This window comes from Mustela nivalis (genome assembly GCF_964662115.1).
Source record: "Mustela nivalis genome assembly, chromosome: 6".
Lineage (NCBI taxonomy): Eukaryota > Metazoa > Chordata > Mammalia > Carnivora > Mustelidae > Mustela > Mustela nivalis.
The window spans coordinates 116,254,172-116,280,178 of record NC_139025.1 but is presented as its reverse complement, the minus strand read 5'-3'; the positions used below and the strand labels follow the sequence as shown (position 1 = coordinate 116,280,178).

The following is a 26,007-nucleotide window of genomic DNA, read 5'->3' as shown; positions in this document are numbered from 1 at the left end:
TTTCACTCCTACCCCACCCACTGCCCCTGGAGGTCTGCCTGCTGGGGTGCAGCAGGCCCAGGGGGAAGGGACCCAGGTTGGGACAGGAACCCCTGCAGGTGAGACCCCCAGGGAGGGCAGAGAAGGGGAAGCTCAGGCGGGACACCAAGTGAGGGAACCAGAAATACACACAAGAGAAAGATGAGAAAAAGGGTTTTGAAAGAAGATGAAAGATTAATAATATTAATCTATATTAGATACACCTCATGCACTGCAATATTCATCATGATAAAAAGCATGGGTGGGACCGGTTTATGGAGCCTGTGGTCTGCTTTGTTATGGGGCTTGTGGAATCAGACATCCAGGGGACAGTCAGATTCTCCCCCGGCTTCTCGGGGTCTGGGTCCTCCCTCTGGGGTTCCTGCCTGGGGCCTGGGCTCCCCGTGAAAGCCCCTTTCAAGGTCCCTGACAGCTGGGCCTGCATTCTCAGAAGCCCTCCCTTCTGCTGTCATTTGCATCTCATTAGCACCCCCGGGGCTGGTGGCAGCTCAGCCTCCTGGAGCCCAGGAACGCGCTCATGCTAGGGCTGTGGGCTGGGTTGGGCTCTGCAAACTGCCCCCTCCCCCAGGGGAGAGATGGGTGCAGCCATGCGCTCTCCCCCGCCGCCCCCACACCCCTCGCCTAGGCTCGGGCCGGCTCGGCTCCCGCCGCGTGTTCCCATGGCAACCGGGTGCCGGCGCAGGTCGCGGAGCCTGCCCGCCGAGCCCCACGGCGCCCCGCTCCCCGCCCTGCCGCCCCGGCTGGCTTGGTGATAGGCAGGGCCTCAATCTCCCGAGATGATCGGCGATAATTGGTTTATGGAAATAGCTGAGGGGAGAAGGCGAGCTCCCTGCCAAGCCCACTCTCTGCCACCTGTCCCTCCTCACCACGGAAATGGAGCTGGGGGAGGGGAGGGCTGAGGAGCTGGCTGGGTGGAAATGGGGATTTTGAGACAAGCAAGTGGTCCACCTGTTGGTTTCAGCACACCACCTAACCTCCCACCACCTAACCTTTCAACCATGTGGGGGTGCCGGGGCTGTCGGCTAGTGACCGGCTCTTTGTCTCCGTGTCTCAGCCCCGCACCTTATGCCACTTAAGTCACCAGAGCTCAACTCTGGTGTCTGCCTGGAGGAGGAAGAGCCTTCAAGAATTTGAAGGTGGGATTTTCAGCAGGTGTTGGGGGAGGGGCAGGCACTCTCCCCAGAGGAAATGTGGGCGAGTGACTGCTGGAATTCATAGAGGAGGGGAGGTGTAGAGTAGCTTGGGGGGTGGTGCTGGTGGCTCCCAGTTTACAGAAGGGCTCAGGGATGGTGAGCTTGTGGGAGGGTTTATTGCACAGTGCCTTGTCATCAAGATAGAAGGCACGTCCAGCATCCCTACGGAAGGCTGGCTGGCTGGACACTGTGTTGCTACTTGATACCCTTCTGGGAGGAGTGACGTCCATAAGGTGGGCAGCAGACACGAGACATGGCAGGGCCAGCCTCACTCAAGCACCAGGCCTTGAGAAGTGTGTGCCTGCAGCTGGCTGGCGGCGGGTATGGGGTGCATTAAAGGACCAGAACTGGGGATTCCCTTGGGATAGAAATGACCCAGGAAATGGTAGGGGCCGAGGACGAGGATTATCGTGAGTGACCTACCCCAGGACACCATCACCCTGCTCAGAGTCCAGCCCTGGCCTCTATATCCGGAGGCCCTACCTCCCTAAGGTCAAACTGAGGCCAAGCCCTGCCCCGATGGCTGTGGGATCAAGGAGTGGCTCTTCCTTCCTTCCCCAGCTCTGGTGAGCGGCTTCCCTCGCAGCAGGGAAGAGGTCAGGCCTACCGTGTACATGGCCTACAGTCCCTGTGTGATTCACACTTGACTTTCCCCTCTGGGTACCACAGTCCAGCTCACAGCCATTGGCTGCTCACACCCCAACGGCTATCTGCTCCCAGCCCAACGGCAGCCCCAGCCCCTGTGCCCAGCTCTACTTACACCATGACATAAGGCCACGGCTCAGAGCCATCCTTGCAGGTGGGCAAGTTGGTGGCCCCATGGAGAGTGACCACAATGGTCTCCTTATTAGAGGAAGACAGGTGGCTGGTGACAGATTCCACACTCTGCACTGTGTGCAGGGGCTCCTCTGGGCTCTCGGCGACCTGTGGAGAGAACCAGGGCTGAGTGGCCTCCTCTGGGGAGGTCATCTGTCCTTACTGCCTCCCTATTAACTTCAGTCCCTCACAGCTTCCCTCCAAGTGCCTTTCCCTCTGTCCTCCCCCCATCTAGTTTAAAATTACAGGGCACTCGTCTCTGGTCCCATTTCCTCCCTGCCTCTGTCCCATCCCCATGTCCACCCCAGCCCTGTGAGGAAGACAGGCCCTCACCTCTCAAGTTCAGTCTCACCCCAGAGTCTTTGCTTTCTGCAGGTTTTTGCCTCTCATTCCTAAGTCCTGCTTGCTTTCTTCCATCTCTGTAAACTTCAGCCCAGTCCACCTGTCCCATCTCTGTAAACCTCAGCCCAGTCTACCTGTCCCCTCAGGTCCTTCCCATGCACAGCCCTTTACACAGCTTATCCATATCCATGAAGTCACCCAATGCCTTAATGAAAAGAGATGAAGGTGGCTGTCCCAAATGCCCCCTCTGTCTTCCACCCAGAGAACCCTGCAGACCAGGAAGGTGGAGAGGCACCTGCCTGCACATGGGACCTCTAGGCTGCTGGCCCCAAGCAGACACACGGGCAGGAGCTCAACAGCTCAACAGCTTGGGGATTTAGGGCCCAAAAGACCATGCTATTGAGAGCTGCCAAGAGGAGACAGAAGCAGCCGCTCTGGGGAAGTCGGGGAACCAGCTGGGAAGGGGAGGCCTTTAAAGTGTTGGGAAGGCGTGCATGGCTGGAAAGACAGGCTGGAACCTGGAGGAAGGCTACAAAGCGGGAAGGGAGCTTCCCACAGCTCAGAGCAGGCTCATTTTGATTCTGGAGGCAGGAGGAGTCAGGGAGAGTGGCAGAACCCACAGTTTGTGAGTGAATGCTGTGGTTGGGGAGGGTGTGGGTATGTGCCTACTGGGTCTGGGGCTGGTCTTCTTCTGCACTGACCGGCTGACTCTCACTCCCAGGGCCTGGACTTGACACAGATGACCCAGATTTACCCTTGCTAGGTCTCCGCTGGCAGGAGGCTCCCCACGTCTTTGTCCCTCCTGCTCATGTGACGCACCACAGAGGGGCCCTCCTGGCCCGATGAGGGAAGCAATGGACATCCTCAGCTTGGAGAAGGGGCCCTGAAGGGTGACTGAGAGCCCTTTTATCTAGAAAGTTCATCCTCTCAGAAGCTGAATTCCAGGGCAGGTCCTCAAAGTAGGAAGTGTCCATGGAGGCCGAGAACAATGTCCTGTGACACTGAGAGGAGGCAGAGACCAGGAGACAAGTAAGGTCCTGGTTCTGGGGGCAAGTTTTGGTGCTGGCGGCAACCCCAGCAGGCTAGATGCCCTGGCTCAGGTCTGATGTGAACTGAGGGTCAGGAGAGCTGGGTTTAAACCAGCTCTGCCCCTCACCACCATGAGACCTGAAGCCAGAGAATCAGTTCTCCAATGGGATGCTGTGGACTTGGAGCAGCTGGTCAGGATCCTGCCTGCTCCCTGAGGGCTGGCTCAGAATCCCCACACAGTCTGCTCCCACCTTGAACTTGGGAGATCTGAGCACAGTGGCTCCTGGCTCCCGGAAGTCTCTGGGCAGAGGGGGAGGGAAGGACCTGAAGACTTTGCCAGCTGTCACTCTCTCAGGTCTCATGTTGGCGGCGGGATGAACATTATATGAGCCCTGTGCCCCTCCAATTTGGCAGCATGTCCTGACAGGCCCCCCTTCAAACTGAGTCTGGAATCTGACCCCTTCTCCCCATTCCCACTTGAAGCACTCAGGTGCACGACACCGGATTTCTGCACTCCTGCTGGCTTTCTCGCTTCCTTTCTGGCCTTGCTTCCGCCCTGTCCCTCTCACACAGCAGCCAGAGTGAGCCTTCCCAGATTTCAGTCATACCAGGTCTCTCCTCTGCTCAGAACAGTAGCTTCCTATTGCATCCAGAGCTTCACAACGGCCTGTATGAACCTACACACTCTGGCCCAGGAAGCGGACCTCACCTCATCCCTGGGCCCCTTGCCCACAGGCTCCAGCCATGCGGCCGTCTTCGGTTTCTTGCACGCCCCAGGCTGGCTCTGGCACCAAGCCTTTGCCTGGGCCATTCCTTATTCCCCTGCGTGTCCATCCCCGTGGCCTGCTCCCTCACTTCCCACAGATCTGACGTTCTCAGAAAGGCCTTCTCAGTACATGCTGTGGTCCTTGCCTAACAAGATGACTAATTAGGAGGTGAGAACCCCACCTCCCAGCCCCAGAAGTGCCAGCTGTACAGAGAGACCCCCCACCCCAACTGAGGAGTGCCCCCTCCCCAGGACTTAGTGGGACCTGTCACCATCTGCAGAGGTGCAGCAAGTTACCCCTCCCCCTCTCCCCTGTTCCCCTGCCAGGCCAGGGTGGGAGCAGGGGAGGGAGAACAGTGCTCAGAAGGAACCCCTACTGCATGGGATGGAGGGGGAGAGGGGAGGAGGGGGAAGCAGGCACAGAGCCACTCCTCCCCTCACAGGTCAGAGTCGCTCACTTCTCGTCCCCCATAGCCCACTCCACTCTCCGGCAGGTTTATTCTCCTGGTTTAGTGGTATAGGCGCAAGACCAGCGGCCTGGGGTGTTGAGAGATGTAGCTATGAGGCAAGCTCTGCCCTAACTCCCTGTGGGTCTTCATTTTCCCGTCTGGTCAGTGGAGCTATCTGGGATGGTTGTAATCTAGTCCCGCCTGTCTCAGGCCTCAGGTTCCTGGGGGGAGGTCAGGAGAGGTGACTCATGTCTTCCCAATCACCCAATTCCCAGGAGCAGCCTAAGATGGTAGCCCTGTGCCCCTTGTTGCTTTGGGGGTTCAGGGCTTGTCCCCAGCTTCGGCAGCTGTCCCCAGGCTCTCACGGACTCCCTGGCCCCAGAGCCCACCGAATGATTCTGCAGACCAGGCCGGTGAATTGGGCCCCCTCTCTATCCCCTACCCACCCCCCATGCCTCACCTTGTGGGACAGCCTTCTGGGAAATAAAGCTTCCTGGGGGGTTGACAAAGAAAGCTCATGCTTCAGTTCTGGGCATGAGGCCAGCTGCCAGCCTGGAGCCTCCTGGTGAGGCCTGCAGGCTTGTGCCCGCTGGGCAGACTGGGCCCAGGGCCAGGGGGAGGCCTGGAGCGGGGGCCGTGGGCCAAGCTGTCTGCCTCTCCTTTCTGCCTTCCTACGTCTGGATGGGAATCTGTAGGCTTCCCTCAGAGATGTGCCTGCTTCAGAACTAATGCCCCCAACCGCCTCTTCAGTTTCCCAGCTGTATCATAAAGGTTTTGAGTTAAAAAATGGTCCTTCATGTTCCTTCTAGTGTCAGCATTTAAACTTGCATGGGAGTCATGATGGCTATGGCGGGTCCCTTTCCTAGATGGGGAAACAGGCTTGGGGAGACCAAAGCCTTTGTATCTGGGCACTGGGCTTAGCTAGCAGGCAGAGCTGGAAGGGGGCTGCAATCCGTCTCTCCACTTTGTGCAGTCTCTGCTCTGCATCAGTAGTGTTCACTGGGTGTGCCAAGCTTTCTACAGGCCACAAGGTGCATGCCCTTGGGCTCACAAGCTGGGTAGCCAATATGTGTCAGGACTAGCCATAGGAGTTGAGGTAGTTGGAGGAGAAGAGGCTTTTCCAAGGATTACACACAAGTCCCAACTCATAAAGGAAAGAATTGGTCACTTTGATTGCATTTAAATATCCATACCAACTTCTATAATAATCCCCAATATACCACAATACAAAGAAAGATAAACAAAACATTCACCATATATATAGAAGAATGAATATTATTAACACACAAAGAACGCTGAAACCTCCAAGTGTCACCACAGAGGCACAGAAGATTCACCAAAGGAGAAATATGGATACATACTCCCGTATATATATACACTATGAACTATGATTCTAGGGGGTTCTACTTGGTCATTAAAAATGTTCTGCAAAGTTATGAATGAAACAAAATAAATGTGTCTCCTTCTCAGGGCTTCCATGCATGCCCCGTGGACCCCCAAATCCATCTTGAGTGGGAAGGTAGGAATGAGCTTCCGGACCAGCTGGCGGCTTAGGGCCTCTAGGCCAGGCTAGGGGGGCCCTGAGTGTGTGACATTCCATAAAGCAGCTGAAAGGGGGAAGAGCCTGCTGTGGGCAGAGAACACTAGGAACCAAAGACACCAAAGTCAAGTATGATAAAAGTAGAAACCACAGACGGAGGCGCCGGTAGCTACTTGGTCGGAGTCTAACTGCAAAGAAGCTGTTCCCAAGTTAGTAAGTGCCTGGTTGCTTGGGTCTTAGGTTGTTCTACCGTCCCTGTTGGTACTTGGCACAGTCGACAGCAGAGGTTCAGGCTTGCCAGTTAGCAGAGGGTAAGGGAAGCCTCATAGTGAACAGTCTGCAATTTTCTCAAAGATTAATTTATTTAATTTTTGGAACTGTTTGCATATCACTGCTCTGAGATTGTAATCCCCTCCTGGCAGGGTCCTAGCTATTTATTAAGCACCTATAATGTGTCGGGGCTGTGCTGAGTGCTGGGGATACAGCAGTGATCACCACGGACAAGGGTCGGGCCAGGGCTGGAGGGGCGTAGGCCAGTGAAGCTTTGGCAGTCCCAAGGGCAGTGGCCTGGGAGTCTCCTAGAAGATCTGGGAGGGGGGAGGGGGATGGTGAGCCATCTCAGTGGGGTCTCTGAGCCTTTATGAAAACAGCAAAAACTCCTTTCCAGGCTCTGGGGAGGTGGGGGGAGGTACAATATGCAGTTCAAGCTACATTTTTCTCTGGGTCGTGGCTAACCCAGGCAGAAAGAACCAGATAGGGTAGCAAGCATGCCAAATTTCTGCTCCCACATGGCCTAAGAGTATAGCGTGTCTGGAACCTACAAGCACCCCAGAGACCACTTCGCTCTCCTTTTAGCAGCTGGGAAAACTGGGACCCAGAGAAGGGGAGCTTTTGTCATGACATAGAAACAAATAAAACAAGGGACTTTGAAGGAGAGATGAGCTCATGCAGGTGCATGACCCATGCCCCTAGGCCTCACCTTTTTCTTTTTCCGTCCCATCCTCTTGGGGGGCAGGAGTGTTTGGCCTTGTTTAACAGTCTTGGGGACCAGTACCTGATATTGGTGGGCGCTTAGGCATCGGGTCTGCCCAGAAAGCTGGCCTGAGCACGTTGGAGCCTTTGGGGCTTGGCAAACAGTGTGGAGCGTCAGTGTTGTGTCTGGGGTGCCACACACCAGCGCTGGGATCTTGACAGGGGAAATGGGTGGGGAGGGGGATGGGCAGGTAGAGGCAGCCTGGAGTTTTCTCAGTAGCAAGACATTCTTCTCGTGGACTTGTCCTCAGGGCTCGGAGCCATGACCAGCTGCATAGGGGTCAACAGCTTGAACAACTGGCCCTTGGTACCCCCAAGAAGGTAAAGACAGGGGTGAGTCTCTCTGTCCAGACCTGGAAAAGCCCAGCGGGGTCACCTGGGGAACACTGTGTGACATCATAGGGGAGGGCAGAAGTCACACAGGTAGAGTCCAGGAGTCATAGGGTGAAGGCTCAGAAGCCCTACTCCCTGTCTCTGGAGCTGGGTCCTGCCTGCTCTCTGGCATACTCAATCCTCTCCGTCCCTGCTCTAGGTACCCCGAACAGCTCATCAACCAAGATTCCCCAGCGGCTCTGTAAGCCCAGCCCCGCTGCGGCGACCTAGACACGACTCACAGGAAGTTACAATTTGGTTAATAACAACTATTTCTCTTGAAGAATCTGCAGCCATCCTGCCTCTCTGGGTGCCTGCAGTCTCACATTTGTTTATTAATAAATGCTAAGTTTGAGACAATGGTTTCCCCTTGGAGACTGGGTGGAAAGAGGGCAGAGAGAATGGGGAATAAATAGATAGGCTATTATAATGTCTCTCGGTTAACGGGTGTTCATTGTATTATCAAAAATAAATTACAAATGACTAAAGAGGACCACCAATGGTTCTGGGGTATGGACCCAATATTATGACTAATCCAATTCTGGGCTCCATAAGAAATCATTACAAAGATAGCAGTTCTTTTTAATGAGCACTTACTATGTGCCAGACATGGTTCTAAGTGCTTTTCTGCGTAGTCAGAGGGCAGAATAAGGAATGATTGGCCCTTGGCCTGGGGTGAGGTCTGCTCCAAAGGGAGGCTAGGTATGAACTGGGCCTGGAAGGGTGGTCAGGAAGCCTGGGCTAGCAAATATGAGATTTGGGGTACTGGGTGGGCTTGAGAGGTGTCAGACTCCTGTGGCCTGCCTCATTCTTCTGCCAGCTGTTTTGGACCCCATATTGAAGGTTATTCCCATTTTCCTGGGTGTGGGGACCAAGCACTGGCCTACCATGGCAGCAAGAGGCAGGAGCTTATGGCTTTGCGGAGGCCTGCCCCTTCCCCATCCACCTCTAGTCTAGAGAAAGGCAGGGAGCATGTGGCTCTCCCCAATTTAGAGACAGAAAAACTGAGGCCTCACCTATGATTGGAATTGTAAAGATCAGCCAAGGTCATCCAGATGGCTGGGGATGAAAGCGGGGAGTCCCGCTCCCAGTTTTCTCCCTCCCAGGCCTGCCGAGGGTGGTGCCCTGTCTCCTAGGCCGGTAATGTCAGCAGTAGTCAGGCGCACCACGTATGGGGAATGTCTTGGTGATGGTTCCCCAGCCACCCTGGGGTGCCTCCTCCTTCCTGTTAGTTTCCAAGGCTGCAGCAGCAGATTGGGGAGGGGACCAGTGCTGCCCCAGGGCCCATGTGAACCATTTGTGCTCCAGTTCAGAGGCCAGTGGGGAAATTCCGGAGCCAAGTTTAAGGAGGTGCTGTGACTCTCAGAGCTTCAAGAGGGCTCCTCAAATTCTGCCCCTTCCCTGCCTCACCGTGGCCCCTGAGGCTGCCTGGCCTGGACTCAGCTCTGGGTTCCCCTCCAGCTGCCCTAGAAGGCATCTGAGCTTTATGCCCCTGGAGCCCCAGCCTATTGGCCTTCCTGCCTAGGAAGGAAATAATGCAACTGGATACTGGTTCCAGGAGGTCTGGCTCCCGAGTGCTATGAGCCCCGTGCACTCAGCAGCCACCAGAAGGGCTTCCTACCACCTCACTCGAGGGCTGCCCAGTTCCCTGGGCCAGGGACCCCTGGGACACTCACTCCTGTGCCACAGGAACCTTCCCCCCAGAACTGCTTCCTCCTGGCCAGTGAGACAGCCGTCAGCCCGGGACTGCGTGCGGCTTTGCTACTTGACCACACTGTGACCGCCCCCCCCCCAACCTCTCTCCCTGCCTGCCCAACTCCTCCTCTTGCCTCATCGCCCTTCCCTGGTAAGGGGAGCCCTGCCTCCCCGAGCCAAGGGCAATGAGCCTGCTCCCCCAATGCCTAGGGGCCAGTGCCACGCTTTGAAGACTCAGAAAGTTTCCAGTGTGAGGAGTAATGGGTGATCTCATAGCTAATAGGTAACCATCCCTGCCTCCCCGGGAGAGAACACTTGGAGCAGCCTCGTGGCCAGGCCGGGGTGGTTAAATACAGCCATTTAGGGAGTGCACAGCTGTGGAGGGCTGGGCTGGATCTGAGGCTGGCTCTTGGGGAAGGAGGGGTCCTGCTCCCCTCAATGGCTCTACACATCCCTGACACCTCCATCCTGCTACTCTTCCCATCCTCCACTCCTCCCCACCCCGCACCACTCTCTCTGTATTTTGTTCAGGCCGATGTATTGGGCTTTGGGCAAAGGCAAAGGATGATGGGAAACGGAGCATGATTTTGTAGCAAACAGCAGCTTATAGCTGTGTGACCTTGGTTCAACATACTAACCCTCTCTGAGCTCTGGCATCCCTCCTTATGCAGTGGGGAAATTGGCGCTGCTATGAGGACTGAAAGAGGCAATGAGGGTACTGCACTGGCACTGAGTCTCAGCGGGGTGCTCCAAAAATGCTCCTCCTTTTCCTTGCTGAGCAAACTGGGACCTGGCAGCTTCTCCCCAGCACACCCGGGCCAGAGAAGCAAACACTGTCTGTGTGCACACCTCTGCCAGTGCTCTAGCCTTTCCATCCCACCTCCCCCGCTCCTCCAGTATTCCAGGCCCAGTCTTCCCACTTCTGCAGACTCACTCTGTGCCCCGCTGCCAGGCCTGTTCCCACAGCCATGCCTTTCTCCAGGCAGCCCCCACACCAGAAATGGCTCCTGCTCTCCTCCCTCATTTCAATTTGTCCTTAGGGTCCGGCTCAAGACACTTCCTCCAGGGGCACCTGGGTGGCTCAGTGGGTTAAAGCCTCTGCCTTTAGCTCAGGTCATGATCCCAGGGTCCTGGGATTGAGCCCTGCAACGGGCTCTCTGCTCAGTGGGGAGCCTGCTTCCTTTTTTCTCTGCCTGCTTCTCTGCCTATTTGTGATCTCCATCTGTCAAATAAAATCTTGAAAAAAAAAAAAAGAAAAAAAAAGACACTTCCTCCAGGAAGCCTTCCTGACTCCCTTCATCCCCTGCTCTGAACGGTCCTCTTTGCAGAGTTCGCCCTTCACAGGTCATAAACCTGAGGAAGCGAGGAAGCAAGGCAGCTCTCTTCCAGAGTCTCTATTCCCCAAGCGCCCAGCCTGTCCCCTCAGCCGGAGTGGTGTATACAACAGGGGCTCACTGGTTGGCTGAAGGAGGGCTGACTTCAGGAGGGCCCCTCCTTTTCTTACAGTAAACACACAGGCTGCCTCCCCTTGCCCTGGGCTCAGCTCTGCCTTGCAGAGGGCGTCTGGGCAAGTCCCTGGGCCCATCAGGGCTGCAACTCCCCACCTGCCAAGCAGAGGCTAACCCACCTTGTCGGGGCAGGTGTCCGGCACAGGGCAGGTGGTGCTGAACCTGGCCTCCTCCACAAGCACTCCAGAGTGTGCTGACCTGAGCCTCTGTGGCCCCAGCTTCACAACAGGGGACTTGGGGTGCTTGTCAGGGGTGTGCTGTCCTCCTTCCCGGCTCAGCAGGCATGTTTATTGACTGCCTTGTTGAAGGAAGCCTCTCAGCGTCGGTAACCAGAGTTCTCGTGGGGGGCCGCCCAGGGCCCATCCTCCCATCATGAATCACTTTGCTAAAGATGCAACGTGGCTTTGGGGCATTTTTCTTTGGAAAAAAATCAATAACTCGTTAACAAAGAACTAAATAAAGGGGTAAGCAATGAAGGCCACCAGCCGTTCCCTTCCTTCAGAGAGCGCAGAAGCCAGATCTGCCAAGACGGGGTGGGGGGTCCACTCAGGGTTCACTCAGGCTTGGGAAGCAGGAGGCTCACCCCTCAGCCCAGCTCTTCCAACCCACAAATCTGACTGAGTCCCACCTCTGCCTCCGTAAACACTTCAGGAGGGCCCCACTGCTCCCAGGAGAGATTCAGATTCTCCCACAAGACCCCTGAAGGCCTCCAGGTCTGCTCGTCCAGGCCTCTCCAGTCTTGTGGCAGCCGATCCCTGCCTCACACCCATGCTCCAACCGTATCGTATGCCTATGGTCTCCTGAATGGGCTCTGAGCTCTCCAGCTTCCTGGTCCTCACATATGCGGTTCCATCTGCCTGGACTGTCCTCCTCCCTCTGCCAGCCTGAATAATTCATGAAGCTTCTTCAAGACACAAATGGAACAACATCCAGCGAATCTTCCCTGAAACCTGCTTCTGCTGCCATCCCCACTCAGGGGCATTGGATCCATAGCCCATAGGCCTCTCTGTGCCCAGGCTCATACCTGCTATTCTTTTCTGGGAGAGGGTCTCTCTCCTCTGAGGACAGAGATTATGCCTGGTGGTCCCTCCTCCGGGCCCAGGCTGTTTCCTGACATGAAGCTGGTGCCAGGTGTGTGCTCACTGGATGAATGAGGGATGACATTAACATCAGATGCCTTCCTCCTCCCTGTGGTCCTCAGAAGCCCCCACTTTAGCCTAGGATAATGGTGCCTGCCCCCTAGATAACCCCCTTCCTCCAGGGTCCAAGCTCTCAGTGGTTTTCTCCCCTTACTAGGGCACAAATGGTTGGTGTGTGAGCCTCATATTCAAAGCTAATAATTAACAAGCACTTGTTACGAGGCCAGCCCTCCTCCACACATTTGGCATACATTCGCTCAGTTGTCACAACCACTCATGAGGTAGGTACTACTCTAGTTCCCATTTCACAGATGAGAACACAGAGGCAGGGCATTGAGCAGAAAGGCCGAACTTCAGAGCCAGGCCATCTGTTTGCACAGTGTGTTTGTAACCACAGTCCTGGCCCTTATGGATGAGCTTGTAGGGAGTCTGGGGGGCCTGCCCTGCTGCTGGGATGAGCCAGCTGGCATGAGGAGCTCCGGTTACAGGAAACTGCTTATGCAGACCTAGTGGGCCTGGGATCCCTGATTCCCCCCCTTCTCTGATTCCCTGCTCAGTGCCCGGTCCCTCGCCCACACCCCCACACCGCCCACCGTCTCTACCAGAGAGCACAGCCTCTGGCCCTAATCTCATTTGAGGCCATGAAATCGCATTTGCAGCGTATTAATGCGGCACAGGCGGGCCCAGCCCTGCCTGTCTCCTGGAGGACAGGAGCCTGCAAAGCAATCTCTCGGGGAGGCGGCGCCCGGAACACCCGCCGACAAAAAGCAATTATGTTTTAAGAGGAAGATTAAAATAATATCTCCCCACCCCCCACCCCCATGCCCACCAGAGGGCCTCTGCTCCTCTCTGCGAGGCCCCCACCGCCTCCCAGCAGATTCAAGGGCAGGCTTCCTGCTGGGGGAGGGGTGGGAGCAGACTCAGCCCTCTCTCTCCTGGGTGTGCCCCATGGCTGGCCCCTCAACGGGCCCTGTTCCCACCCTTTATCTCCCCCAAGTTCCCAAAGGAAAGCACGGCTCTCTCAAGCCTCTGGGCCTTCGCCTAAGCTGTTCCTTCCCCCTTGGAATGCAGCCCTCCCGCCCTTATCTGGCAAGCCGCCACTCACCAGGCTCAAGGATCATAGCTAATGTTCTGTGGGCATTTAGTATACTCTTTCAATTTACTGCATATTCAAGTCAACAATCCCGTCAGGGGAGCCCTACCATCTCCCAAATGACAGAGGAAGAAAGAAGGCACAGAGGGGTTAAGTCCTGGTGCTGAAGGCGGCAGAGCAGGGGTTTAAGGACAAGACTTCAGCCTTTCCCCCAGGGTGGGCCCAGTGGCTTCCCCTCGAACATCTAATGACCATAGTGGCCTCGCTATGCTCTCCTGTCTCCTGGAGAGCTCTGAGAGGCCAGGCCTGGCACAGAGTCAGAGCTTCACACACAGTTCTTGTGTAGAGGAAGCATGTACCTCCCCGCAGTGGCAAAAGGGCTGCGAGTGTGAATCCCGCATGCCCCTGCCTCCGAGGTTGGATCCACTTTCCCCTCTGTCTCCATTCTGGAAGTCTTTGGAATCTCCTCTCCTCCAGGAAAGGCTCCCAAATTACAGTCAGGCTAGCAGACGATTTAAGCCTCACAATCACGCTGCAAAGTCAGCATTATTACCCCCTCACAGAGGAGAAAGCAAAGGGTCAGAAAAGTGACTTGATCAGGAACACCCAGTATGGGGCAGAGACTGGGCTCTGAGGCCAAAGTCCCATGTTTATCTCCTGCACCTTCTCGGTTGTCTGTAACTTTCTTTCCCCCCTGGGGTTGGGAAAGGGCTGGATTCTGTCCTGGGACTGTTTATGCAACACATTTTTTCTTAGTGTCATCTATCAATTCCAGTGGGTCCGGAAGGGTTGCCTGGGGACTCTGAGCCACTGAGAGCCCCAACTCCATCCTCAGTCCTGCTCCCAAACCACCCAGCACCACGTGCACAATGACTGGTTGGGGTCAATTTAAGACTCAGGAATCCGTCTTGGCTGGACTTGGTGCCATATGGGGGCCACCAGAAAACACCTGTTCCCCCAAACTGCTTCCCCTCGATCCTGACATGTCATCTGGAAAGCCCATTGAAGTAGGAGTCTCACTGGCAAAGAATGCACGGCAAGTCATTCCTGCCACTGTGCTGCTTACTGAGCCTGAGAAACCCAAATATGGGGGTGGGAGGCTGAATTCTAGCCTGGCTTTGCTACTGATGCAATGGGAAGCCTTAGGTAGGCCATTCATCTCCTTTAAGGGCTCAGTTTCCTGCTCCAGAAGATGGACATTATGAAAGCTACCCGTCCCCTCCCAAGACCGTTATGATACTTCAGAGGCCGTCACGAGTCCCCCCTTCACCAGCCTGGCTCAGAGCAGCCCAGGCAAACAGGTGACGGCAGAGGGCTCGGGGTCCACGGAGCCGGCACACCTGCCCTCCGTTCCCTTGGTATCCCTGCAACTCCCCATCCCACAAACATGCCCTCCCCATTTCTTCCGTTCTCTCTGCTTGCTGTTCCCTCACAGTCCTCCACGTTCCTGCTGCCACACCTTTGCTCACCTTTTCCTCTCCACTCGAAAACCATTCTGCCCAATCTCTCTCGGAATCCCACCCATGCTTTGAGGCAGGGATCAGAGTCCCCCTGACATTTGTGAAGTGGGTCTTCATGAAGCAGACAATTTCCGACCTCTTCCTCACCTGACTTCACCACCTCACCGTCAGTAGGCACTGCTCTGCCCATGGTACAGGTGAGGAACTTGAGGCCCTTTGAGGTCAAGTGATTCACTCCAAGTTACAACTAAGAAACTAAGAAACTGCAACTAAAAAATAAGGTCCTAGACCAAGGTCTTCTGAGTCCTGGCCAGAAGTGGTTTTCCTATGGCAGACCGAGTCCTTGTAGCACGCAGTCATGCCACCATTTCCTCGTCAGGTCCCAGCAGCCCTCACGGTCATCTTGGAGAGCCACTGTCCTTCTCCTATTGCCTCTCCTTACCCAGCCTGGTGGCCCCCCAAGGCCTGAGGGGATACAGCTACCTTGTTTGCTGCTGGGCGAATGGATGAACAGGCAGACGGATGGATGGACAGACGGATGGATGGATGAGCACCACCGGCCCAGAGAGGCTGGACTATGGAACTCTAGGGCAGGCTGTCAGATCCGCATGGAAGAGGGAAGGCCCCACTCACTCTCCATCTGTCTGTGGAAGGGGCTGGTCCCTGCTGGCCTCAGCTGCTCCTGAGCCCAGGACCCCTGCAGAACGAGGACCAGGCCTGACAGGCCAACCCCTGACCTGGCCCAGGTCAGGCTGGCTGGGTCCTGTCAGTGTTCTTCCCCGCAGCCCTCCCCCATCCACTGTTTTATTAAAGATCAGTCCTGTAAGATTGGTTTTACACACAGTTCTAATTTCACCTCATACATCGCATATGCCATGTCCCCAAGACTCTTTCTTCTCTGGTAGAGGCTGCACTTGGGGGGCTCTGTACAGAGATGAAGCCAGGAAAGTCCAAGGAGGTGCAGCTCTGGGTGTGAAAGTGCGTGAACGTCGCTGAGTTGCTGTGGCTTTCTCTTTGTGATGGGGAGGGTCTCTGTGCGTCCAGGATGTGATGGGGGGGGCGTGTCTGTGTACATTCACATATCCGTGAGGGTGTCTGTGTTCGGGAGTGTCTGCTGGGGACACATCCACCTTCCAGGGGTATGAGTGAAGGAGAAAAGCAAAAGATGACCATCAAAGGCCAGATAACTAGACCCTCCCGCCCCTCCTCCCTTCTTACTTCACTGGGAAGGTAATTTCTGGAAATGAGAAGCCCACCACCATTCCCTTCCCTGGGCTAGCTGGAAGGACAGATCAGAGGCAGGCACCCCCTTCGGCTTCATCTCCCCCTCACCAGACATATCTCTCTCTCTCTCTCTCTCTCTCTCTCACACACACACACACACACACACACACACACACACACACAGCCTCCAAGAGGTGTGAGTCAGCAGTAGCCCCTGGCTGGTGTAGGGGAAGACAGAGACAGGGGAGGGCAGCCTGTTAATGGAAGGCTAGCACCGGGGCTGGGCTGGCCTTCTCGGCTCCGAAACTTGGTATCCAGGTCCCAGGGTGGAGGGCTCACAAGTTCCCATCACCCCTCCCCTGGGAGGCCCAGCCAGGCAAGAAGGAGCAGCCCTATTTTCGAGATGCAGAGCCTGAGGCCCGAACCAGCGGTTTTGCCCGATCTAGACATCACTTATTTTACACTTCCTGCAAGGTAGGGCCAACGGTAAGCTAGCTCATTTCTCTTCCCAGTCACAGAGGACATGGGGAGCGCTCTCCTCCATTTTACAGATGTGGAAACGGAGGCCCAGGGAAGTTATGTAATCCACACAAGGCCACGCAGCTGCCAAACAGATGGCGGAGACTGATCTGAACCCAGGTCTGTCTGACCCCAGCCCACCTGCCTCTCACTGTCAGCTACCTGAACCCCAGACTTCTTCCACCCCACTCTGCTGAGCTCCGGAACCCGGGTAGGACTCCATAGGCATACAGAGGGGACTTGGAAATCAGACTGGGTGGGCCCGAGGGACAGGCTTGGCAAAGACATAAATATGGGACCCCTGCATTTTCAGGTCTTATCCCCCGTGTCCAGGGAGCTCTGAGCTCTCCTTCAAAGGTCCCTGCGGATACGGACACAGTCTTTCAGTGCCACGGAAGAAGGAGAGGGGCCATCAGGCGGCCTGGAGGGTGATTGTGGTACATTTAGCTGATGGCCTTTCTCTTCCTGAGGGGGCTGGTCCTTTCCTTGCCCCTGGGCCAGCTCCAGCCAACCCTGCCTTTCCTGCCAGCCTCAGCCCTCCATCACTGGCGGGTGAGGTTTGCACCCCTCCCCGTGTGGGTGACTGCGCTCTCTGGGAACGCCTTGACAGAGCCTTTGTTCCCCTGAAATAAAAGAAAATCGAGCTACAAAGGGAAACCTCAGGTAGCTTTTAACGGGGGCTCAGCTGCCTGAGGCACAGTGTGTTTAAGCTGGAGGCAGTTGTCACAGGAGCAGAAGGGGGAGCTGCCTGCAATCCCCCTCCCCCGCCTCCCGCCCCCCATCAAGTTTACTCAAGGAAAAGGCTCTTCCAAATAGCCACAGAGGAGGAAATCAATGAAAATTGATAGAGAAACATAAAGCAGCTGTCCGCCTGGGTGTGTGTGTGTGTTTGTGTGCATGCGTGTGTGCAGCAAGACCATGCTGCCTGGACCCAGGCTGACCTGCCCGGGGCCAGGAAGGCCAGGGGCTCCAGTCGCTCCAGCGCTCCAGCCAAGAGCCGCTAGAGGGGCGCTGGTGGCTGGGGGAGGGGCAGCAGCCAAGTCTCACTCGAGTTAAGAGAGAGATTAATATATTCAATCCGCTCAGGGTAATTGAGGGAACAATTGGAGTGTTTTTCTAAAGCCTATAAAACTGCCTCATTTGCAAGGAGGAGCTGACCCGCTCCAATCCCCAGTATTTGATGGAGCTCTGGAAGGGAGGAAGGGAGGAGGGGCGACAGGGGGATCCCCGCACGGAGGGACTAGGGACAATAGCCTGGGAGGGGTCCAGCAGATCTAACCTGTTCTCACCTTTCCCACCTCTCACCTCTTAGTAGCAGCCGAAGCACTGCTTTCTGGAACCTCTGTTTCCCCACCTGTGAAATGGGCCCTGGGCATCCTCCTCCAACAGAGAAGTGGGAGGGAGTAGCAGAAGGGGAGTTTTCTTGAGGTTTGGGAAGCCGACTGGGGGAGGCACCAAAGGTCTGACACTGAGACGAAGAGGCTTGAGCAAAGGAAGGGACACTGGGAGCAAAGAGGTGCCCAGGTCCCCCCAGCAGGCCAGATCCCCACCCCCGCCGTGAGATGAACGGGGCAGTAAAGTTAATTAAATCCACATTGTGAGCCTTTCTAGGCTTGAACCATTCCAGTCTCCAGGGCAATAGAAACTGCGTCTGCAATGGTGAGCCATAAAAGGCACGATGAATTTAAAAGAGTAAAGAGGGGAGGAGAGTGAAGACGTGGAGTGCGCTGGCCGGAGGCAGAAAGCCGGTGCTGAGGACGGGGAGGGTGCCGGCCGGGAGTGCTGCCCCAGTGGGGATCCTGGGGATCAGAGAGGGTGAGGGAGGGGAGAACGGAAAGGAGAGGTGGAGAGAGACTGGGAGGGAGGGAACAAAGGGAGAGAGCCAGAGCCAGAGGTGTGGGGACAGAGGGCAGAGGGGACCCGGCAGGGCCAGCCACTGCCAGCTCCGTTCCCCTCTACTTCTCCTTAATGAAAGCCCCAGCCTGCTGTTGCCAAAGCCACAGTCAGAAGCCACAGGCTTGGAGCCAGGTGCTCAGCATTTGGTGATTGCTTTATTAGCTTTTTCTTCTCTTTTTTCCCCCTCCGGGGCAAAAAGGGAAAAAAAAAAAAAGGTGTTTTAAATGGAAAGAATACGAAAAAAGACCCTTGAAAGCGTCATTTAAAAGGCTCCTGGGGAACAGAATCGTTTCCATGAAACAAAACTGTGATTGTTTGGAAGAGGTAAATGCAGGGCAGGAGTGGGGGGAGGGAGTCCCCCACACCTTCCCCTCCCCAGCTCCCGCTCCAGTGGGAGGATGCTCGCTGGCTTGCAGAGTGAAGGCGCCCCCAAGACTGCTCCCAGAGCTATAAGCAAGGCATTTTTAAGTTCATGTTTCCAGAAATTTCATCACTCGGAATTTCCAGCCCAAGATTTCTCTCTGGAACAGCTCTGTTTGTGGGAATTTGTCCTTAAACCTTCAGGATCTCTTAGAGAGGTCCAGTGAGCGATGCCGCCCCTAAGGGCTCTGCGGCTTCAGGCCCAAGGCTGTGGTGGTCTCCCCTGCCCTCCAACCCCTCAGGAGGCCTTGTGCCCCCATTAAAAAAATTGAGCCGGAGTCATGACCTGACACTGTGGCCTGCCCCTTGCTGCCTCCCTCACCTTCCAGGACCCTCTCTGCCCAGCACGGGTCAGGCCACCCTCATTCTGGTCAGATAAACTCCCTTTTACTCTGGGGGAAGAAGGGCCTTGGGGGTACTAGGGTGGCACAGCCATGTGGTCTTAAACCTGGCAAGAAGATAAGGAGGGAGTGTCAGAGGACAGGATGAGTCTGGTGGAACTCTGCCCACAAAGAGGACCCCGAGATCCATGCATGAGGAGACTCCTCCACTGTAGCCCCTGCCTGTGCGCCCCAGTCTCCCATCCCTGGGTCAGGGGACTGGGGAGTGATCTCTAACCTGGAGTTGGGCTGTACCCGCTGGAAATATTTGCAGGGGCTATGCCCTTGCCCCACAGCACACAGGGGGAAAGTTGAGGACTGAAGAAGGGAAGGTGTTCACTGTCCACATAATGTGAGTGTGGGGGGAATGATGGTCCCAGCAGAGTCTCGGGATTGTGGAAATGCTGTGGCCAGCTTTCGCGTGTCATTTTTGGCTCTGAACCCTGTGGGCCATGGCTGAGGAGCATGGTGGTTCAGAGTCAAAGTCAGTCACTAACGCTCCCTTGGAGACCCGCCTCCTGCTACCGGCTCCCTCTTGATCATTTCATTCCTAATTCCCTGCCTTCTGCCCCTTACTCCACATTCATCCCATGACCATGATCAGTTCTGGTTTAAAAACTGACACACAAGTTGGAGAACAACTTGAGAGTTTGAAATAAAGTTGTAAATTGAATAGATTCAATGGTTGAAATGCCTGATGCAGACAAGACTGAAGATATTCTGGAAGGAACAAAATCAATGCAGAGAAGGCTTCCTGGAGGAAGTGACCTTGAGCCCAGAAATCCATTCCTGGCCCTGAACTGAATGCAGTGAATGCAGTCTCCTCTCTCCATCCTTCCGGCTCACTGCCTCTTCTCATCACTCACCCTACCCCCACCTTCAACTGTCTTTCTCGCCTCTTCAGTTGAGAGCCCAAGAGACCTTCAACTGTCTTTCTCGCCTCTTCAGTTGAGAGCCCAAGAGAGCTGGGTGAAGACCTTCCCTTCTGGGCTCCATTTTCCCCATCTGCAAAGAAGGGAGGGAGGGGGGTTTCAAGGATCCCCGTGGTTCTAGGTCACAACCACTTCCCCAGGGAGCGGGCCACAGGAAGGCAGGACCGCCTGTGGCTCCAAGCCCAGTCTTGCTGCTATCCTTCTAACTGTGTCTTTGAGCCTCCAAGTCCCAGCTCCAGAAATGTGCCTGCTTTCCTCCTTCACCTGAGCTGAAAGAAGGCAGCTCCTTTCCTCTGAAGGACCCTGCAGCACTGTCTGTCCCCCACCAATTTCCTGGCCCTGTCCTCAGGGTTGTGATTGCTGACCCCCCAGGAGGGAAGCTATTTTCCTCTCCCTTGAAAGCCATTTTCTTGTCTTGGTGGAAGCAGACATCTGACACTTTAAGAGGGAGAATGGCAGGGAGATGATGGCATTAAATAACAGAAATTAGAGCTGCTGAGGATGGCTCTGCCACCCCAAGGCCCCCCTTCTCTGCAGCCGCCGCACCACCCCCAGCAAACGGGCTGTGGGGTGGGGGTGGGGGGCTGGCTCAGGCTGGTCACAGAGATCAGGGGACCACTCCTCCCTGAGCTCTGTGCCTCTGGTGTATGTATCTAGCCCCATGAAAAACTAGGACAGAGGGGCCAGGGGCCCGAAGTCAGGGAGCTTGGAGTCTGAGAGAGGAGAATGTCACGTAAGGACCCAGGGACGCTCCAACTCCCTCACAAGCAGTGTTCTCAGCCCCCAGCCTACAGTAGGTGTCAGAAGTACTTGTTCATTTTTTTTTTTTACCAGTATTTATTAATGGACTAACCAATTAATTGAATGAATGAATGAACAGAGGTCAAAGTGGTCCCTGTAACAGGCTGAGACCCGGCAAGAGAAACTGGCCGCTGGGTTCCTTCCAGTTCTCCAGGCACGTGCTGCCGGATCTCTGTCCAAACCACAGCTCATGGTGTCTCTTTCTCCCGAACTTTCTCCCCCCTTGCCTCCTGAATCGAATATCCAACTTGCTCTTTTGCCATCTTACTGTGATCACCTCCTCTTTCCCCAGCCCATCAGCCCTCCCTGAACTCGATCAGCCCACTACCCTGGGCTCCATGGCAGCCCCAGACCACAGCACTGCCCACCACCCGAGAGAGGTGCTACAGGAAAAGCCAGGCGCCTTCGGCTCCAACCTCAGCTCCAACTCCTGTTGCCAGCTAGACCCTTTCCCTCTTCTCGGCCAGCTTATTCGGGTCCCTCCTCCTGGAATACCTTCCCCAGAGCCCGGAACTAGTAGAGGGTCTGACAGAGTCAGCACTTGAATGGGTGAATGAATGAATGAAAGACTCATCTCCCAAATGACAGCTTTTCTGAGGAGTGTAGCCTATGCACTCTCTCACTAGAGAACCCCTTCCAGCACAGGCCTCACAGGACTATACAGTGGCCACACTGTGTCCACTGTCTTCCAGCTAGGTGGCACCGTGAGCTCTGGGACTGACCTAGCTTTGGATCCCATGCACCCGTGTAGAGTCCCCCAGGAAATGTCGTTGGTATTAATTGGAATCAAGCATCGTGGGGCATATCCTCAGTTTCACTGCCCATGAAATGGGCTGCTGCTTGTTCTACTAGGTTTCGCCTCTGCTGGCTTAGAGGCTCACCAGACACACCGCCTGGCTGCAGGATGACAACCACATTGGGAAAGCCTCCTTTGGCTTGGACAAGGACAGGACTCTCTTACTTGGGTCTGAGGCTGCCAGGATCCCGGTTCAGGGCTGAGTCCCTCCTGGCCATGGTGGGAGCTGGAGGGGTTTGAAGGTGGACGTGGACGCACACAGACTTCTGTCTTGTGGTCACTTCGGGCCTCCTTCAAAACATAGTAACAACACATGAGACTGAGCTTGGGTACTAAAGGCTCTCAGGGGACACTCATCCACTGGGCAAAAGGAACCCCTCACAGTGGTGTCCCTTCTCTGTGTGGGTTTTGCCCCATTTTTCTGTCATCCCCTTCACACTAAGACTTCCTGCCTCCACCCTCACTCAAAGGCTGATGCAGTTTCCCCAGAACTGAATGAGGCCATCCTAAGAAGTTCTGCGGCTCTGCTCAGTAAGATTGGGGGACAGTCAGGCTTATCAGAGACTCTGGGTTTTCTAATAGGGGGTTGGGGGAGGGGAAGCCAGAACCTGAGGTGGGTCCCAACGAACACCCACCTGCAGCCCAGGCAGCTGGGGCTCTGGGAGGGGTGACATGGGTTCTGGCGAGACGGCCCCCAGGGGGCAGTTGGGGGCTGGAGGCTGAGGGCCCCGGTGCTCTCGGAAAGCCACGCTGTAGGCCAGGCCCCCGCAGTGGCGGGCTGTGGTGTCAGCACTGGCACGCAGCAGGGCCAGGCTGCCGCGGTAGCAGTACAGGTCCTCGTGCTCCCGCGCCCACAGGTTCATGCGGGGTTGGTCCGGGCGGGGGAAGACCGGGAAGATGGCCTCGCCCACCTTCTGGGCGGGGCGTCCTGAGACCCCGCCCAGCCGCAGCGCCTCTACCCGAAGATGCGCGTCGTGCTGCCAGTCGTTCTTGCAGAACCCTGGAGAGGGGAGGTGTGGGGTCAGCGGCAGGGTCTGGGGACTCCCTGCCTGCCCCGGGTGGGGGTAGGAATGACTGGCAGGGCCCTCGGGGAAACCTGCCCTTTGAGTGGGAGTGGGCTTGGCTAAGCTTTCCCATCATCCTCATCCCAGATGATGCCTTGACACGGGGCCCTACCTCTCACCCTTCTTTCTGCCAATGCGGGGATGGCGGGGCTCTTAGCCACCGACATGGTCCCGAGTACCCCTACGTGGAGGGAAGAGTTCAACCTGTCCCTGATCACTGGCCACCTGAAGGCCTGGGACTTGGTTTCCCTGTTCCCTCACATCCTTCCTCCTCCAGGAAGCCCACCTACATGGCTTCGCAGTCTAGGTGTGGATCTTCTGCTCCTTCCAGACCACTTAACTGCTCTCTGTTTGAGATGCCCACCTCTGTACCTAATCTGGAAACTACTGAAGGCGGGATGCGGGTCTCCACCTCTCTGCCCACCCCCATACCTGCAGTCTAGTGGTGTTCGAGGCTGAGCACTCAGGGCCCTGGCTCCAGTGTTACTCAGTGTGACATCCAGCAGGACTGCCCCCAAACCTGCTGGGTACTCAGCTCTTGTAAATTTACAAAGCCATTCCTCATCTGTCCTTTTATTTTATTTTTTTAAAAGATTTTATTTGACAGAGGCATAGCAAGATAGAGAACATAAGCAGGAGTGTTCACGTCAGCAGCACATATACTAAAACTAGAACACAAGCAGAAGGAGTGGGAGAGGAAGAAGCCGGTTTCTCACTGAGCAGGGAGCCCGATGCGGAACTCGATCCCAGGACTCTGGGATCATGACCTGAGCCGAAGGCAGACGCCTAATGACTGAGCCACCCAGGCTCCTCCTCATCTGTCCTTTTATTTCCTCCTCACCCAACCTGTGTGACCAGCATCAGTGTCCCCCTGCCACACTGAAGGAGGCAGGGGCTCATGGAGTGTCGGCATTTGTCCAAGATCACACAGACAGAACTTTGGGATCCAATCTGAAGTTCTGACCCTGGCCCTCCCAGGTTCCCTGAGCCTCCCTGGGGTCCCTGACTGGTGGGGGCAAGAGTTAATAGGACCCTTCTCTCCCCGAAACCACCACCGTACTTCGTACCTTTGGGCAAAGTAAAGACAAACTTGTTCCTGGTGAGGGTGAGGCTCTGGCCAGGATCCTGCTGCTCGATGATGTCAGTGACAACAGAGCAGGTAGGGAGGGGATCCCCATCATTTACCTGCAACTGTACCCCAGCCCCAGAGCCAGCTTGCAGGGGGTTCTCAGCTGTCAGCCGCAGAGCATATCTGCCCTCCTCGTTAAACCCCACACTTAAGACTTCAAATTCCAGATCCAGTATCTTCTCCTCAGCCTTCAGCCTCTGGCTTTGCAGGGATGCAGGGACCCAGGGTTCAGGCCCCCTGAAGGCCATGAACTTGCTGGGGACTGACCCCCACGCTGAGCACTGCCCCCTTCCTCCCACAGCCCCAGCCTGAGCCCAGTCTGAAAGCCTGTACACTGGGTGCTCCTCAGGGTTATGCCCCAGCCCTTTCTGTTTGTTTGAGGAGAAACCAGGTAACAAGCCAGGAAGCTGGATCGGTCGTGGGGGAACAAAGGCTGACATTGATCCCTCCCTTTTAGCCTTTGTTCATTCAACAAATATTTATTGAGCATCTAATGTGTGCCAGGCACCATCTTAGGCATTTCTAATATAGCAGTGAAACAAATGAAGGTTCCTGCCCTCCTGAAGTTTCTCTTCTATTGGGGAAGGGAGATTGGGACAGATAGAAACAGACACAAAATAGAGGAAATAAGTAAATTATAATATATATTAGAAGATGATGATTCTGTGAGAGAACTCGTGCAGGGTCAGGGATGAGGAATACTGGTGTGGAGAGCATAGGGTATGAGGTTCTCAAGACTTTCCATTTCTGGGAGAGCCTTTCTCTATATGCCTATTCATTCCCAAGAATTGGTGAATTGGGGGGAGTCTCAAGGGAAGAGGGACAGTGTTTGTTCTCTGGGAGCATGGCCTTAGCACCTGCCTCTGGAACCAGTCTGACCTTGTAATCAAAACTCACAATATCGGGCACAGCTTCACTTTATAGAGAGCCCAAAGCTTCTTACACTAAAGAGTTGTCGAACTGGAATTCATCCTTCCTGAGCCTGGGTCCTGCTGATACCCAACAGGAGAGGGGAAATTCTGAACACTCTTCACTCTTCATCTCTACCATCACCATCACCATCACCACTATTTCTACCAATATCATCCACTACCACCAGCACTACCATCACCACCATCACTATCTCTATTACCATCAACACCATCACCACCAACATCACCATCATCACCACCACTATTATCATCACCATCACCACCATCTCTATCACCACCATCATCACCATCACCATCAACATCATCACTATCGCTATCATCATCACCATCACCACCATCACCATCGTCACCACCATTACTATTTCCATCACCATCATCACCATCACTACCATTACCACTGTTATCACCATCATTACGACCATCACCATCACCACCACCATCACCATCACTATCGTCATCACCATCAACACCATCACTACCATCACCACCATCTTCACCTCCAATATCATCATCATCATCATCATTTACGATACTCTTCATTGAGCAGCTATGACACACCAGGCACTCTATGTGGCTCTGTGATGTAGATATAATCATTCCCATTTTACAGATGAAGACTCTGAGGCTGAGAGAATCTCATATCACACAGCTAGCAAGTAAGCTGAGCTGAGATCTGTACCTATCACTACATTTTCCTGTACTAAACTTGTCCTGGGACTGGATCAAAGATGGAAATTCATACTCTCATGGGCTTCTGTATCCTGAAACTGCACAAGTACAGTTCTGAGTCCAAGAACCACAGGTATCGTTAGCATGGATTTCACTCTAGACTTCATTTGAAGTCACCTTTGCGGGGTGTGTCATTTCCATCAAATAAAAGATAACCAGTCTAAAGATGACATTGGCCAGCCCTACCAAGAGTCCCAATGCATGTGGTAGGCTTCTCTGCAATGATTAGAATCCAGTTCCTTCAGATTTGCACAAGGAGAAATTGAGGCAACGAGGGTTTAGAAGACCAGAGTTCTAGTCTCCTGACTTGCACGTGAACTTGGGTGGATCCCTTTCCCTCTCTGGGTGTCAGTGGCCCCCTTTATACCATAAATGTGAGTTGGGTGCTAAGTCTTCCTACAGCTCTGGAAGTCTGCAACTCTGTAAGTCATAGGGAGAAAGCCCAGAGTCTGGTCATTTGGGGGAAGAGAGGCCATCTGGAAACCTTAGCCTCAATGATTGGCCTGACCAACCAATCTAGGTCCAGAAGCCATGGTTTTCCCCTACAAGGTCGAAGGAGTTTCAGTGATTCAACTGAAGCAGCTCTCTTCCCTTTCATGTTTGAAGTGACCCCCCAGAGATGTCACAAGACGGAAGTCACTCCCTTGTGCCCTGGGGTCAACCTCTGCATTGTACCCAGCCCCAAGTCTCTTGGAGCAGATCCCACGAACAC

The 26,007-nt window shown here is 54.9% G+C and overlaps 1 protein-coding gene across 1 annotated transcript in view; it reads right to left on the bottom strand.

Annotated features, from left to right (window-relative positions):
* CCDC33 (coiled-coil domain containing 33) overlaps nt 1–23,921 on the bottom strand; it is a gene marked incomplete at its 3' end in the record, with an annotated part of 99,575 nt that extends 75,654 nt beyond the window's left edge. The window contains exons 1-3 of the mRNA XM_082734449.1: nt 23,573–23,921; nt 22,077–22,441; nt 1,993–2,156 (exon numbers count right to left, since the gene is read on the bottom strand). Of these exons, the coding sequence (XP_082590575.1) occupies nt 1,993–2,156; nt 22,077–22,441; nt 23,573–23,882 (839 nt within the window). The 5' untranslated portion in view covers nt 23,883–23,921. The remainder of the gene's footprint in view (nt 1–1,992; nt 2,157–22,076; nt 22,442–23,572) is intronic.
* Between the last annotated feature and the right edge of the window lie 2,086 nt (nt 23,922–26,007).